Source organism: Strigops habroptila, chromosome Z (genome assembly GCF_004027225.2).
Source record: "Strigops habroptila isolate Jane chromosome Z, bStrHab1.2.pri, whole genome shotgun sequence".
Classification (NCBI taxonomy): domain Eukaryota; kingdom Metazoa; phylum Chordata; class Aves; order Psittaciformes; family Psittacidae; genus Strigops; species Strigops habroptila.
The window spans coordinates 74,030,330-74,045,728 of NC_044302.2; the positions used below are offsets into that span (position 1 = coordinate 74,030,330).

At 41.8% G+C, this 15,399-nt stretch overlaps 1 protein-coding gene across 1 annotated transcript; it reads right to left on the reverse strand.

Moving 5' to 3' along the window:
- Nucleotides 1-9,310: 9,310 nt before the first annotated feature.
- On the reverse strand, nt 9,311-15,182 carry LOC115600918 (KN motif and ankyrin repeat domain-containing protein 1-like). The gene is made up of 4 exons (XM_030470378.1): nt 14,123-15,182; nt 13,374-13,574; nt 10,942-11,040; nt 9,311-10,301 (listed from the first exon to the last, which is right to left on the reverse strand). Exons 1-4 carry the CDS (start codon nt 14,216-14,218, stop codon nt 10,239-10,241), a joined length of 459 nt encoding a protein of 152 aa, XP_030326238.1. The 5' UTR covers nt 14,219-15,182; the 3' UTR covers nt 9,311-10,238.
- Between the last annotated feature and the right edge of the window lie 217 nt (nt 15,183-15,399).

Below are 15,399 nucleotides of genomic sequence, written 5' to 3' on the forward strand. Positions count from 1 at the left end.
TGTGAATTTCATTCACACACTGCTTGCTGGTCCTAACATGTCGAAAGAGAGCCTCCACATCAGTAACTGCAGATGACTTACAGCTGAGAAAAGCCACCAGAGATTCCTGCCTGAGTAAATGCATGTTACATCCTAGTCAGATACACATAGCAAGATACACACTAATCAGAACCTAGAGTTTAATGGTCCAAATGTCCAGGTTATGGTAAAAATTATTTATCTAAAAATCGAGGAAAGCCTGCCTGTAACAACAGGCAGCTCTTCCCCTTTACAGTTGTGAGCCAGCCAATATGAAACCAGCCCACAGTGCTCAATAAAAGTACAATTCACTAGAAACGAAATTCACTCTGTTACATCGTGCCAAGTACAGTACAAAACCAAAGCAGTTTTCAAGTACAATCAAGCAAATAAAATGGAGATATTTAAAACAAATGCATATATTTGCCATGTCACCACTGTGACTATTTTTACTAGTAACAGGCATAAAGAAAATTAAAAATTGCCATTTTTGTCACTAACACCTATGTTCTTTGTTTCCCTATTGGTTCATCCAAGTTGTAATAATTTCATTGCACATTTAAAGGCTTAAGAGAACACACTGTCAGCCCCTTGGAAATTTCAATCATAGTTAATAGTTGACTTGAATAGCTATTTGGAAGCGTTATTAGGTCTGACTTATAAAATAGAAGTAACAAAGTGAGTATGGGCAAAACCGCTGGACTGCTTCTTCTCAGTCTTCATTGTTCATTTTAGGCACACTTACAAATTAATTGGATCCAGTGGCTTAGAACATTGAAGACTCTTGCATGACTCATTAAGCTGACATTTCCAACATTTGTAAGAATAATAGAATCACATCAGCCATCTATATGTTCGAGCTCCTTCATCAGGGTAGGACTAGTGAAGAGAATGCCCTCAGTTTTGAATGTCTTCATCAATTGAGCTCTGAGACATCTGTAATGGAGCTGAGTTTGATAGACTACCAGAGTGTGAAAAACCAAGCTTCAATCTCTTAAAAATAGGCAACACAATTAATTGCTACTTTTTTATTTATAGTATTTAATCTTTTAATGGATACAGTTAAATTTCCACTTCATTGAGCAAGCTGATTGGTATTTAAGGGAACAAATGGATCACTTCAAATTATAAAGCCTTTGCTTTATTACCTGCACTTTTTTTGAAATTGTGCAAGTTTTTATCGTTTTGCGTTCTTGATCTTCAGGTAACTTAAAACTGCTGGAGGTCCATGATTGTGAGGCATGGTTTTGGCTGAGGTAACAGAAGGGGCAGGTTTTGCTGTGTCAATTTATTGGCTGCACAATTTATTTAATTATTCGTTCATTATTATTTGTTGGTCCTAATTCCAATGCTTGGCAGAAGCAGAAGTATTGTTACAACAGCTCCTTCTGGCTTTATTTCCTTATTTGGTTTTTTTTTAGGCCTAAGTAAATAAGAAGTAGGTTTTTCACATAATATTCTGCTGTCAGGTGAGCACATTTCATCCTGTGGGACTTCTCATTAAAATCAGTCAATGTAGCACATGTGTCTAGGAGCAAAGTGTTGTGTTGCTTGTCCCCTATTTTTTCCTGTTTCCTGCATTAAGTCTTTCAAATCCACTGAGGAGCTGCAGGGCAAAGGGGACAGGGGTGTTAAAATTGCCTCCAGCCACAGCTGAGCTCTTCCAAATATTTTAATTGAAGCCAAATGACTGTTACTTAATCAGCCATGCTGTGAAATGACTTGATGTGAGCCGCTGACCTTTCTCACCTCCTAGGCTGAGAAAGAGCATTTCTTATTCTCTGTCAGCCTGACTCTCTTTTCCTCTCCCATCTCCACTCAGTGCTCGAGAGCAATTGGGCAGTTCAGAGGTGGTTCCCAAATGCCGCAGACAGTGTATTGAGTCTCCCCATCTTCAAGGCTCATGGGCTCTTCCCTTCTCCATGCCAGGAATCCAGTTCAGAGGAAGGGCCTAGAGATCTGGGTCCCAGGAGACCTACACCTCTCGAGTAAGGCTTTGCTTAGTGCTATCAAGATACAGACAATCAGATCACTTAGTTGGCTTCCTTAGGTAACAGTTTTCTTCTATCACTTGCATGTTGGTCAGCAGTGTTGGGGTTGATGATCTCTGTACATCTTATATGGACATTGGCTAATTAGGAGTAATTGAGTTTCTCTAATTCTATTGGCTACAAGGTGCTAAGGAAGACGACACATTGTTACAAAGTATTTCAACTGTCAGGCTATTAATTAGGTTGGCTTTGTCTATATACAGAGATGCCTTGTCAGGTGACGGGAACACTGAATGGAAATTAATTAGTCAGACGTCTTAATTTTCTGTCATCCATGTGCAGACAGTGTCTCTTGCAGATGATACAATAAAGGTGTTCTAAGCCCAGCTCAGCTATCCCAGCTAAGTGCATGCAGATATTCAGATCGCCTGAGTAAAATCTTCTTAAATACCTTCTGATTTTGAAATTATAACAGATAACACACAGTAAGGTTGAGAATAAAAACTAGTTTCGCTTCATAGGTGTTTAAGCTATTATTTTCTCTTATCTGTCTTTAAGAAACTAAGGCATGGAGATTGCCTTTTCACTACTGGAAGGCAGCTTCTGTGAATTCACAATAACAATGTCTTAGGAGATTGTTCATTAGGCATGTGAAAGTAAATAGGGTACATATCTAAAATTGCCCAAGTATCTAATTAAACAATAGCCCATAATTCCTTTCTGTAGGATTCACAGTGTTATACCAGCTGAATGGTACGTACCTTGAACACTGCCTGGATGTTCACTTGTCTTGATAGCCCATCAGCGTGGTGATGTTCTGGTCTGCTGGGTGAAGAACACATGCCTTAAACAACTTTCAGTAGCTATTTATTCTTATATGTTCCAATGAGATTCCTCCTATCATTTTTTTCAAAGCATATGTTAGGAATGAAATGAAAATTACCCACATGTAACCTTAAAAAAAATAAATTGTACTCAGCTGGTCATATAATGATATCCCCTTTGTTAAAAGAGGAGCTGTTACAGAGCCTGGAAATGATGTTACAAGGAGTGTCTTGCACTTACCTTTTCTCCCTATATGAAGAAGATGTCTAAAATCATTGCTATTAAAATTGTTGCTACTAAGTTCTAAGGGGCACTACTTGACCACTCAAGAAAGATGGTCGAAATAAGTGATGTACCTTATGAGTTTGCACCATTAATCATAGTTTGTAAGTGGCCCAGTGAAGGTGATGGTGGTAGAGGAAGACAGTGTTAGTTCCAGCACTTGATCCTCAGCTGCTCTAAGTTATGGCAAGCATCCCTTTCGATCTCGCTGCTGGTCAGGGGTTGACATGCTTGTGTGTTTATCACTCTTTAATTGGAAAAGGCACTCTTGGACATCAGAAACACCAGGTTGCATGACAGGTAATTTTTTTGTTAGCATCCTCAAGAAAATCATCCTGTAATTGGAGGGAGACTTTAAATTCCGGAGCAGAGTTGGATCTCAGAGGCTGGGTGGCCATCCTCATACCTCTTGCTCCTGGATAGACCAGTTCCTCACAAGCCAAAAAATGCCACCTCTAGAGATTTCCTAGAAGGTTCCATGCTGACTTGGAAGAAGAGCTGTTGAGGTTTTGCAGTTTAGCACAGGGTTACACGGCAAGGTTCTTTCCTGTCTGCGGAGCTTACATTTCTGTTAGTAGTTGTTTTGCAACACTTACCACTTCTTCCAAAGGCAGTGCTGGGGTACAGACCACAGCATTTTTCCATCTCCTGACCCCAGATCTCAGGAGAATGCTGCTGGACCTCCTTTTACGCACAAAACTTGGGTAGGAAGCAGAGGTCTACTAATTGAGTGATGTTAGAGAAAATAATTGTCTAAGATGAAGACTTGTGTACATTGGCTTATCTGTCAGCAGTTGAAAGGAAGTTATTAAAAGGGGGAGAAAATGAATGAAACAATACCAGAACACTACAAAATCTAAACCCCAAACCAACCAGACAAAAAAACCCCAACCCACCAGCCCAAACCCCAACAAACCCCAGTAACTAACTGCTGTCAGAGTCTGGTTATTTTCCTCTCCATGCTTGCAGCAGTGCTGTGTTCATCTCATCCCTAGAGGTCTCCCAGCTCCACAGAGAAGCCATCGGCGACGCCTGGGCGGTGAAGGAAGGATGGCCACCACGCCGCTGGAGTGCTGCTGGGCTGTCCACCAGAACAATAGGGCACATCAGCAGGGCACAGGGGAAAAGCACTGGATGGTTTTCTTCACATAGCCTAAAGAAGGGATTGACAGTCTTATCTGTAGCATGTCTGCAGAAACTCACACACATGCTTACCCATTTTCATGTATCTACATGTGTCTCCTTTGCCTCCAGTTCTTGGCACAATTCTGACCAAATATGAATTGTTGTACAAAGGCTAGAGTGGGCAGTTATCTTGTGACACTATAGATGGATGTGGTGCCCAAATCATATTCACTCAAAAATTCACCCAGGCTTCCCAAGAACTAAAACTCATTTTCTGCAAAACTAACCTGGAGAACTTTCTCACCTCCAGCTGTATCTCTTTTCTTTTTCTGCCCTTTTGCAAATCATCTGTGTGGCTTATTATTTGTCACATAGTGAGGGATGTTTTGCTTTTTTACAGGATTTGTCTCTTAGCAAAACAAAACTATCCTTTTAAACATGATTTTCAACTTCCAACTTATTAACAGATGATGTTGTTTAACTGGGTTGATGGTGGCAGCCTTTGGAGCTGTGTGCCTGAGGACACACTGACAGTCAGTGGTGTAGAGTTGTATTACACCTTCTGGTTTTGAGTGCCTCTCTCGTCCATCTGAAATGGACAAAAAAGTGCAGAGACCATTTTTGCTCTCATCACACTGACAACCCTGATCTGTTTTTGCTCTCCTTGGCAGTTGCGCTGCCAACTCTTGTTTACTCACTCTCTGGCAACTTCTCTTTCAGTGTTACAGATTTCTAACTTTCACTCCCACAAGCATGTATTATTATTCTCCAGTTGTTTCAGTCTGATTTCCTAAACCAAATCTCATTTTATTATCATATTGTGTTTCTAATCTCTCTCAATCTCTTTGTACAGCTGTTCTGCTCACGCTTCTCTCAGATCAGCAAACACTGCAGAAGGCATTAACATGCTTCTTGCTCCTCCTGCTAGGCCAGTGATGCAGATTAAACCACAACAATAAAGGGCTTCTGAGCAGATATATGTGGTTGCGCTGGAAAATTCTCATGATAAATTTGCAAGAATGAGTGCACAGTGAGGGGGAGGACTTTTCCTGGGCCAGCCCCTGCCAGCTCACACCTCCCCACTATTAAGGGGTTGTAACTGGCTGGCTCTAAGTACCACTCACCCCTAGCACTGCAGAGGAGTTGCTCTTCCGGCCCCAGAAAATGCCCGAGAGCAATGCAGGGGCACTGCAGATGACTGCCAGAGACAGCAGGTGGCTTTTCATGCCTCAAAGAAAGGTGTGATACCATGGCCAGGAAATAGAGAAGGATGTTTATTAATCTGCCTTTTCACCAGGGTATGCAAATGAAACAGCATATCTCCATCTCTGTGACATTAATGTGGCTGAATGAGGAAGGACAGTATTACTGGGGCAGCATAAGCTACCCTTTCAAGCAAGGTCTGTTTCTGCAACAGCAGCTAACACCATTAAGTGGAAAGCTGAAGAAAAAAAATTACCAGTATATCTCCTAGAAATATCTCTTTGCTACTTCCATTCAGATCAGCACTTACAGATCATACAAAAGCACATGCATTGCTTTGAAAAAATATTATCCCTTACATTATCTAAGTCATAATCCTACAAATGGCAGCAGTGGTGTTTAGAGGACATGGAGATTGATGTCTGCAAATCATAGCTGTGAATGTATTTAATAATACTCTGCTAAGAGTATAATGATGCCTTTACTTACAAGTCTCTACTGTAGAGGTCTTTGAAGGGCAGTTTTGTATAGCAAGAGTTATTTAAAAGGCAATTTATCTTTGCTGGTGCTGGCTGTGTTGGCTAACCAAACAGAAAATACACAGACATGGTTCCCAGTGAGAACTGGCCAAGGGGAAGGACTACCATTCACTCAGAGGCACAAGGTGGAGGAAGAAAGCAAGCACAAGTGAGTAGAACAGTAGAGGGAAAAAGAATGTGCATCAAGCTTGCTCTCCTCGCCACTCCCTTTAAGGTCCCTAAAGCTGAAGTGTGCACAGCAAGTACCAAATGCTTAAAGGGTCCCATTTTCCCTGACAGTATAATTCCTGTGATCTCTTTAGGGATTGTGCATGGTGTGGGTGGATGGAAACATGCTTATCTTTTTCTTTTAACAGGAAAAGTTTAAAGTGTGTGTCATTAAGGAAGTAGAACACTTACACCGGAGGTTTTGGAGCACTGATTTGTTGTATTGGGTTTGTGTGGCACTTCTGTTCAGTGTGTGCACGCACAGAGACACAACAGCCAAAGCGAAATGGGCAGGAATTTTTTAATTGACTTCCCTAGGTATTGCATTGGGCTGTGAGTAGTGAAGGCTAATACTTCTGCAGTTCCCAACTGAAATATGAAACAAACCAGAATCTGGGTACCCCTTTCCTCCATTCTCATGGTGGCTATTTCTGTGAGTGTTTAATGCAAAATCCAACTTGTGTGTCTTCCCAGCATCGCTCCTTAACCTCCTGCCTCAGTCGCTTGTCCGAAATTGGGCTCTCAGTGGCAGCCCCAAGCATCCCCATGTGAACTGAACATCTGAAAGCATCTCTTTTTGGCGAGGAGATGCTTGTAGTTAAGCTTTCAGTTGATGGAGCTGGAGGCAGGCACAGGAGCAGGAAGGGATGAAGTTTACAGGCCTGCATGCACACAGAGCCCACTGAAGAGCGCTGCTTGTAGCTGCAGTAAGAGCACGAGCACTGTTTCGGCCAGCTCTGCTTTCAAAGGCAGGAGGATGTCTGTAGCCTTTGGGCGGCTTCCATCCCAGCAAGCAGAGCCAGTCCTGTGTGTCAGGGATTGATGCCAAGGCTTGCATTGTTCACACCATGGCTAAACTGGACTTTGCAGCCAGATTTTGCAGCCAGAAGTATGAGACACCAGGAGAAACAGATATAAAAGCTATTTCTAGCATAACTTGAGTTCTTCCAGCTGTATCAAGATGAAATCTCTGAAAGTTCATCTTGCAAAAATAACTTCTTCAGTCATTGTTGTTTAGATCAATATTGTGTTGGCTAATTTCCATCCTTTTAAAATGTGCCATGGGGGTTACCAGTAACACTCGCCTTTTATCTCTTAAGGTGATTCCGAGTGGCAGCTTCACTTAATGTGTGACAGTGTAACTGGAAAAAGACAGTGTCATATTTTAGTCTTGAAAAGGTGCCAGAGCTTTTATTTATTCACTGACAGTCAGAGTTCAAAGGTGATGACAACATTCACCTGCTTGAACATACTGAGTCAATCATCATCTGATCTGAACTGAACGCCAGGGAGAGTGTGTAGGGGGAGCTCAGTTCAGAGCTGGTATGCATGGTATACCCCTTAATCCCAGCACCTGCGATAAACGCTATCCAGCATTAGCAGGTGGAATTAAACTCGGCTTGCAGAGGGCATTGGTGGATACAAATGCTTTTACGAACCTCTTAACTATTTCCTAGGGAAGGGCCTGATTTCCAGTGTATGAACTGCTTCAGGTGTCAACTTCTTGGAGACAGGAAGGCCAAGATAACAAAATGCTAAGGGAAGTAATTATTCTTTCTTCTTTTTTTTCCTTCCCTATTTTTTTTGTTGTGTTTCTTTTTTTTTTTTCCCAACAGCTCAATCCATTAAACCTACTCTAATAGGATTTTAGGCCAGAAATGACATTGACTGACTTCAGCAGAGTAGTAAAGTTTATTCTCTACTTTTCACCTATATCTACCAACACATCCAAAGTTTTGGTTGCTTTTGGCAATCTTCCTGACATGGCATACCATGATGCCCTACTTCACCGTACAGCTAAAACTGGGGGCACTTTGCTTGGGTGTTTTAACCCAAGACAATGAGCTTTCAGGAAGAAACTGAACCTCGCACAAAAGTGCAGAGTCCACAGCTTTATCTAACAGTTTGTAAAGCTCTAGGAGGTGAGTTCTGGGTCAATCCTTTTGCTTACGAGGAAAACGGCACCTAAATAAATCCAGGAACTCTGAGTTGCATAACCTGACTCTTGCATGGTGTTAGAAACGTCAGATTCCTCTCCAGAATTCTGCCAGTCAGGCCTGCTAGAAAGCAATGCAATCACTTAGAAAAATTTAACCCCTAATGTGTTGGTTTCTGATATACCAATTCTCGGGGGGGGGGTGGGGGAAGAAGTATTAAAGTACATCTGTACATGACTCCCCTTGTGTCATTTGTCACCTTAACCACTGGACCATTTTTTAAACCCTTCTGTGATAATTGTGTGCCCAGGACTTCCATCGCACCCCCATTGAGTTGTGGAGGGAGAGACAGGGTCCTGTACCAACCCAAAAAGTATCAGTCATGGCTCCTTGAACTCAAGGTGGGGGAATGCTTGTGTGCGACTGCTGTGTTAAGACATGTCCCACCCAGCAGAGAGACATCACCTGCCCTTTGCTTTGGGACACTCCCAAGCACTGACAGAGCTCACAGAAACTTCATGCAGTACAAGCCACCAAGTCCATGTAGGCCAAGTGGGATTGGGATGGCTTCAGTGGGCCCCTATTTCAGAGGGACTATGTAGGAAAAACTGATAAGAACTTGTGGAGGGAAAGAAAAAGGACACAGAACAACAGAAGTGTTTCAGTCCCTTGAAGGCAGGCACTGCGGTGTGTTTCTCTGTCTCATCCGGTAGGTCTGAACTGACAAGGATACAGACTAGCTTAGGACTTCCTCTAATGCCACGTAAAAAGCATTCCCTTCACCAAGCTGCCATGATTGTTTGGAAGATAAAGCTCAAAGGTTTTTACTGCAGTTGGTAACTACTCTGCAGTTCAAGCAAGCTGCTTGAACACTGTCCTTTGGTGCCTTCCTGTGATTCCCCACTGCCAAGAGAGAATCCGCCTCTCTCCCAAACAGCAAAGTGTCCAACCTTTGCAGCATATGCAGGATCAGCCGAGGCAGATCATCTTGAGCAAAGCTTTTTACTCTGACAGTCAGCAGGAAAAAGCTAGTTTGGGCACTGATGCTGTTCTTATCAATAGCCCCCAAGAACTGAACTATCCAGTCCTCCCTTCCCTGACTTACCAATCTACCCTGTTTTGCTGCTGCAGCTGTAATGCGCAGCATTTCTGGATATGACAAATCACATGTAAAACAGGAGAGGAGTAAAACAGCATAATGAAATTTTATTCTGAAAATATGGCAAGAGTCTAAGGCACTTCAAACATTTCAATACACATGACTAAAGTGAATGTGACAAGGTAATAGCATTCCATAAATACGCACCAAGAACTACGCTCAATTCCACTCAAGGAGAATATACAGCTGGTACCTCTAATTTTACTCTCCAATAAACATGTATTGAGCTTATAGACACAGTTAATAAAAATATGGTAACAGGACATGTAATTCTTCATGTAGTTTTTAATTATTAAGGAATATAAAATGTTGAAAATACTGTACTAGTTAATTTTATAGATACTAGTATCTTTCATATAAAAAGTTACACATTATCCCCAATTAGCAACAACTTATTTAGTGAACTTCAGACCTGATGAAAGGCGCAATCCCCAACACCTACCCACTCACCCACCAGCTCAAGATCCACGGAGCTGACTATATAAGCAACTGCAACCTCTGAATTTTAAAGTAACTGAAAACATCAAAATCATGTTGGAATGAAATTTATGAACAGGGTACTGTAATAACACCTAGGCACAGTAAATACATTTTAGAATGATTAAAAACAAGCCACCGGGACACCCCTGCATGGATAGCTTTAGAAGTCTTAGGCTGCACATAACGTAGGAAAGGATAATCTATAGCAAAGAAAACCAGGATTTATGCCAGTGTATAGAAAGACAAGTAGGTGAGCAAAAGAACAGTTCTGGCTAAGGTTCTCAGCTGAACACTACTTAACTATATGCTTGCTTCAAGTTTACAGTTTTCTACCTTTAGCACTAGATCTCTGCTTTCACTTTGCTGGTGAGTTCAGGCACAAGACAATTACATTCAGTATCTGTCTCAATAAAACAGTAACATTTAGCAGCTTAAAGATGGCATAGAGATTTTTACAGATATTCATGCACTACTACTCAAACGTGGCTCTGTGGGTGGGACCAGGAGATGTCCTTCTGCTAAGCCTAGGTGTGCCCTAGAAAAAAGGAACGAACAATTAATCAAAGGGAAATTATTTCAGCCAGCCAAATGAGAACACTCACAAGCACTCTGTTCAATCCCTTGCCTTTAAATGCGCAGATTAAGCTTGCTTGCTTTCTTTTTTTCTTTTTTTCATTTTAGGACGAACAGTACCAGCTATCATACAGCCTAGTTACTGAGACTGCATGTTGTTTAGACAGTGAAATGTTCATCAGCAGTTTATCAGGAGAGTGATTCAGGGCTCAGAGACCACATGGATAGTTGCCAGAATACCTACGACAGCTTTACCTCCAGAAACAGCTGTTTTGGTGACGAGGTCAATCATTAGCCTTAAAGTGATGCAACATCACCTCTGCACAACAGCCAGTCAGTGAACCCTACCAGTGAGCTATATATATCCCCAGATAAAGGGGAGGAGGAGGTATGCTTCAGCCACAGTTCAGCCTTCTGCAGTGACCTCTTTTTAAAAATGTACATTTTCATTTACCACCATAAAAATAATCCTGTGAATAACTCAAAATTTCACATGCTGTACTGCTGTACAGCTGCTGGAGGGTTAATTTTTTGTTTATGTTTTACTATTACGTTCAGGAGCAGCAAGTTAAAACATAAACTGTAGGAGGTTGTGTACCAACCGGTGACTGGGTTTTGGAGAAGTTGACATGGGCATAAAGGAGAACAGCTATGTCCTTATGTCCAGCTTCCAGGGCTATTGAAAGTGCTGTGCTGCCATCCTGAGAGAAGAAAGGAAGAAATAAGACAATCAGTGCTTGTGTGCATTAATAGATCTCTCAAAAGCCCCATCAGCCCGTAACAGAGAAAGGAAGTTATGAAGTAGAGACCCTACTGCTCCAACAGAGAGTTGAGTTAGTTTAGAGTCTTAATTTCTTTTATTAAAATTAAGTGACAATAAGCTTTGCATTGTTGTTTTATGAGGCAATCCAAGTGTCAGAGGCCTCATAATTTCTCTCAATGAGGAGTCTCAATTATTGCTGAGAATGCATGAGCATGCCATTATCACAATAACGATACATGCAGAGCTGTGTAAGACCAGTGATTTCAGAAGATTGGGCTGTCTGAAAGGAACTGCAACGTCAGTGAGGAGTAGAAGAGAAGACAAGGGAGGGATAAATGCTAATCAAATATCATTATAATTGCTGTGTTACAATGATAACTGTTGTGTTATAGCTTCCATTAACACTAAGAACAGCTGCATTCATAATTCCAAATGCTCCCTGATGGAAGTCTAACTACAAACAAATGGACATTCCTGGCCAAATACTGACACTTTGGTTTCTCAAAAGATATTATTGCTTTCAGAAACCATAGCTGTTGAGGCTCCTAGAAACAAAGAGTGCTTTTGCTGAAAGAGTAATTTATTGACCTGTTGTCTTCCCATTATACCATGTTTGGTCCAGGAAGAAGCAGATGTCAGATAACCTGTGATATGAATCTCTGGCTTGCTGGTCCACTGCCTGACTTCTGGCTCTTATGCACAGAAGTTTCCACAATAATGCCAGTATTTGAAATGTCCTTTCACAGGGATCACCTCTTACGTTGGCCCTTTGAATGGAGCACGTTTTCTTGCACTGCTGTAGCACTGGTATTGGAGAGGTCAGCACCAGTTCAAGGAAACTGAAAATCCTTTTTCCAGCGTGGGACACGAGGGACAGCACTCAAGTGGAAAGTCTTCTTATGAGACTACAGGTGCAATTATACATAGTCTCTACTAATTGTCCTGAGCAGACAGGGATCTAGAAGAGCTGTCCACCACAGTGCAATATAATACACACACAACAAATGCTCCACAGTCAACACCAGGAAAAGCTAAGTTCTTAAAGACAGATGCTGAATCACTATCGGAGTGGCACACATCAGTAGAATTAAGCTCAGCTTACTACTGATCATGCTGACTGGAGAAGCATCATTGTCACATTCGGAATAGCTAGAGGAATGCTAAAAATCTCTTAATCTCACAGCACAGACAAACCCATTATAAAATGAATAAGCAGCAGACAAGCTGTGCTTGGGAAACAGTATCACACTGCCTGTAGGAATAATTAAGTGTCATGTTCCATAAAGACTTTAATTATTGACTTGGTGACTAATAGTGCTAACAGCATCCAGGCTGTACTAACCTAGAATGCCCCCGAAAGTATATGTTACACTGAGGCCTCCTTACATTCAATCTAGCTAGCTGGAACCACCAGGCAACAGAGCCTGCTCCTACAGCAGGTGAGTGAATGACAGAAATGTCATCTCTGCCTCTCTGCAACAGCTTCAACAAATAACCACCCTCTGCCCTCCCAAATCACAAACCCAGACTCCGTTTCAGTGCTCAGTGAGTCAAGCAGTAGGAAGATGTACCTAAGAAGTCATGTTGTTAACGAGAACATACTACTGGCGAGAAATCAGCTAAGTCAGTATTTTCCAGCTTAAGAAGTCTACGGATCAAATTGTCTGCTGGCAATATAGGCTGTAACGATTCTCGCAAACAAGAAATATGTGAGTGTCTCACTTGGCACTGAAGTCACAGCCTGTATCTGTTTACTGTCAGGACAATGTAGGTTCATGACTGAGACCAAACTGGTACTCTAAATAAGTCATGATGAAGATACTGTGTGAACATCCTGTGAAGAAAACTGTAGGGTTGATGTTTGCCATGGACACAGAAAAGCAACATAGCACGGTTGTTAAGTCACCAGATAAAACCCTAACTGAAAATTGGAAGATTCCTGAGAAACAGGGAAGGAATGTGAGAAGGCAAGATGTTTCACTGTGAGCCAGAAAATGTTATTTTTTGTTCTGGCCCCTGCACACCTACAGCTAACCATAGAAATTGCTACTGGGTAGGTCTGTTTGCAAAGCAAAGATACTAGCCAAATAATCACAGCTTTTGCTACCACTAAGCAGAGCATTCATGCACTTGGTACTTTGGCACTGTGAGTCAGAGATTCATGTAACTAGATTTCAGCAATTCTCCACTGAATCAAAAACACCTGAATTAGAAAAACATTCTGGAGTGGAGAAGCCATCTGATGAAGCACTATCTAGAAAGGCGACTCACATTGTCCTCCAGGGTGCCATTACACCCAGGCTGAGCCAGCAGAAGTTTGACAATCTCTACATGTCCGTGCTCACTAGCACACATCAGAGCTGTCGAGCCCTCGTCGTCCTGGATATTGACGTCTGCACCACAGGCCAGTAAAGCTTTAACCATGTCTATCCGCCCATGACTTACAGCTAGCATCAGTGCAGTCTGACCAGCCTGTGTGGAAAGAAGAAGAGAACTGAAATAACTACACAGACAATCAGTGGCAAAGCATGCATACTTATTTTTTGGCAGTGCTGCTTGGGGGTGGGGGGTGGGGGAATAAAAGACTGTTATTTTATGCAGTATAGTCAAGGTCCTGCTCACTATTATTTAAATACCTTTTACACATGAGACATCCCACATTCACATAGCTATTTATTAAATTAGTGGAAGATAGCTTATCTATTTCCAGACATCTGGAGCTCCTCAGAAGAAGCTAAATGGTGCAGAATTTGTAAATGCATCCCAAAACTCAGTAATGGTTCTTCCACATAATATTCAATCCTCATTTTTAGAAGAGATCCAGACCTGATGCCCAACTGTTTTCCCACAGCTCCATTTTGTATACAGGAATCAAAAACATACACACAGAAATCAAAGACTGCAGAGGGTGAAAGTGGATGAGTATGAAAGCTGAACCAATGGAGGAGGAATGGGAGCATGGAAGGAAAGATAAAAAGACATGGGAGCACGAACGGTGTCTCATGAGCCATTTGACTGACCTGGCTGGCTTTAGCATTCACGTCCCCGCAGCTGAACAGTTCCTCCACTATTCTCATGTCCTTCTCTGCTTCCACAGCTGCAAGCGCAGCAAGCATGATGGGGGTATAGCCAGCCTTGTTCTGATGATTTACATTACAGACATCTGCAGAGGGATGAGATAATTTTTTTTGGAAAGCAGAAACCCAAAAAGCAGCAATTGTGCTAATGAACTGAATAAACTGTTAGTAGAGAGCCTATAAAAAGAAAAAGCAGCGATTGCTTTCATAATGGAAGCAATTCAAGGAAAAGTGGAGAAGAGAAAAAATAAACAGGGGTGCTCTTGAGCCTGAGAAAGAAAAGGATTCCCTTCTATGCATGCAACACAAGGGATAGCACAAAGCCATTTTATATATCATCACTTAGGGCTTTCTTTGTGCGTTGTTTTTCTTCTGTACAAGCAAGTGGTCTGAAATTTGACATGAGCATTAGGGTCCTGGGTCTGAACCCCAGGAATAGCATCATGAGAGTGTTAAGCTCCTCCCCTGAGGGGATCCACACTCCAAAAAAACGGCCCAGCAGCATGGTCAGTGGAAAAAGCTGTTTCTCCTCAGCACAAACATTTTCCTGTAATTGGTGTCGTTTTAAAGATCTGCAAATGTACTTCAACACGTTTTTGGAACTGCAGAGAAAACCTTTCAATTAAAGACTGTTTTCAGCTCTATGGAGTATCTGTGAACAAAAATACTGTGGGGACAAATACAGTGAAGTCCTCTGACTAGTGCCAGCAACTGATAAGAGTTCTCCTTTTCGTTCAAGTCTAACCTCCAGTACGTCTCCGTTCCTAATATTCTGCAGAAATCCAGCAGGGTTTATTAGTTTACCAGGCAGCAGGACTTTCAGTGTGCTCATTGTATTTGAAAGCAAAGACTCAGACCTACATCAACATTACCTCTAGACTTGGAGTTAAACTGCACCACGGATATCTTAACAAGCAAAAATGTTTCAGGAAATTCTTCAAATTTATTGCCAAAGATGTTTTCTTTTTTAAGTGAAAATAACACTGCAGAAGCAAAACAAGTGCAGATGTAAGCAAATGCGTATTTTTTCATGTTCCATAGACATCACCTGTGCTACAACCACTAGCCCAACTTTACTTTCAGAAATCACTTCTGGGAATCCACTGAAGCCACCAGACATGACACTTTGCTACATAAATTACTTCATGAGTAATGAGTATTTATTAGAAGTGATGGTCTCCTACCCTGACCAGACTACTTCAGGACAGGTGTGTTTTCCG

Bases quoted from the DNA above. Each gene is read 5' to 3' on its own strand.
- LOC115600918 (XM_030470378.1), bottom strand. From the start codon at position 14,218: ATGCTTGCTGCGCTTGCAGCTGTGGAAGCAGAGAAGGACATGAGAATA. The intron at 13,575-14,122 runs GTCAGTCAAATG...CTTTCCACACAG, and splicing joins TGAATGCTAAAGCCAGCCAG to GCTGGTCAGACTGCACTGAT. The intron at 11,041-13,373 runs GTGAGTCGCCTT...TTCTTCTCTCAG, and splicing joins ATGGCACCCTGGAGGACAAT to GATGGCAGCACAGCACTTTC.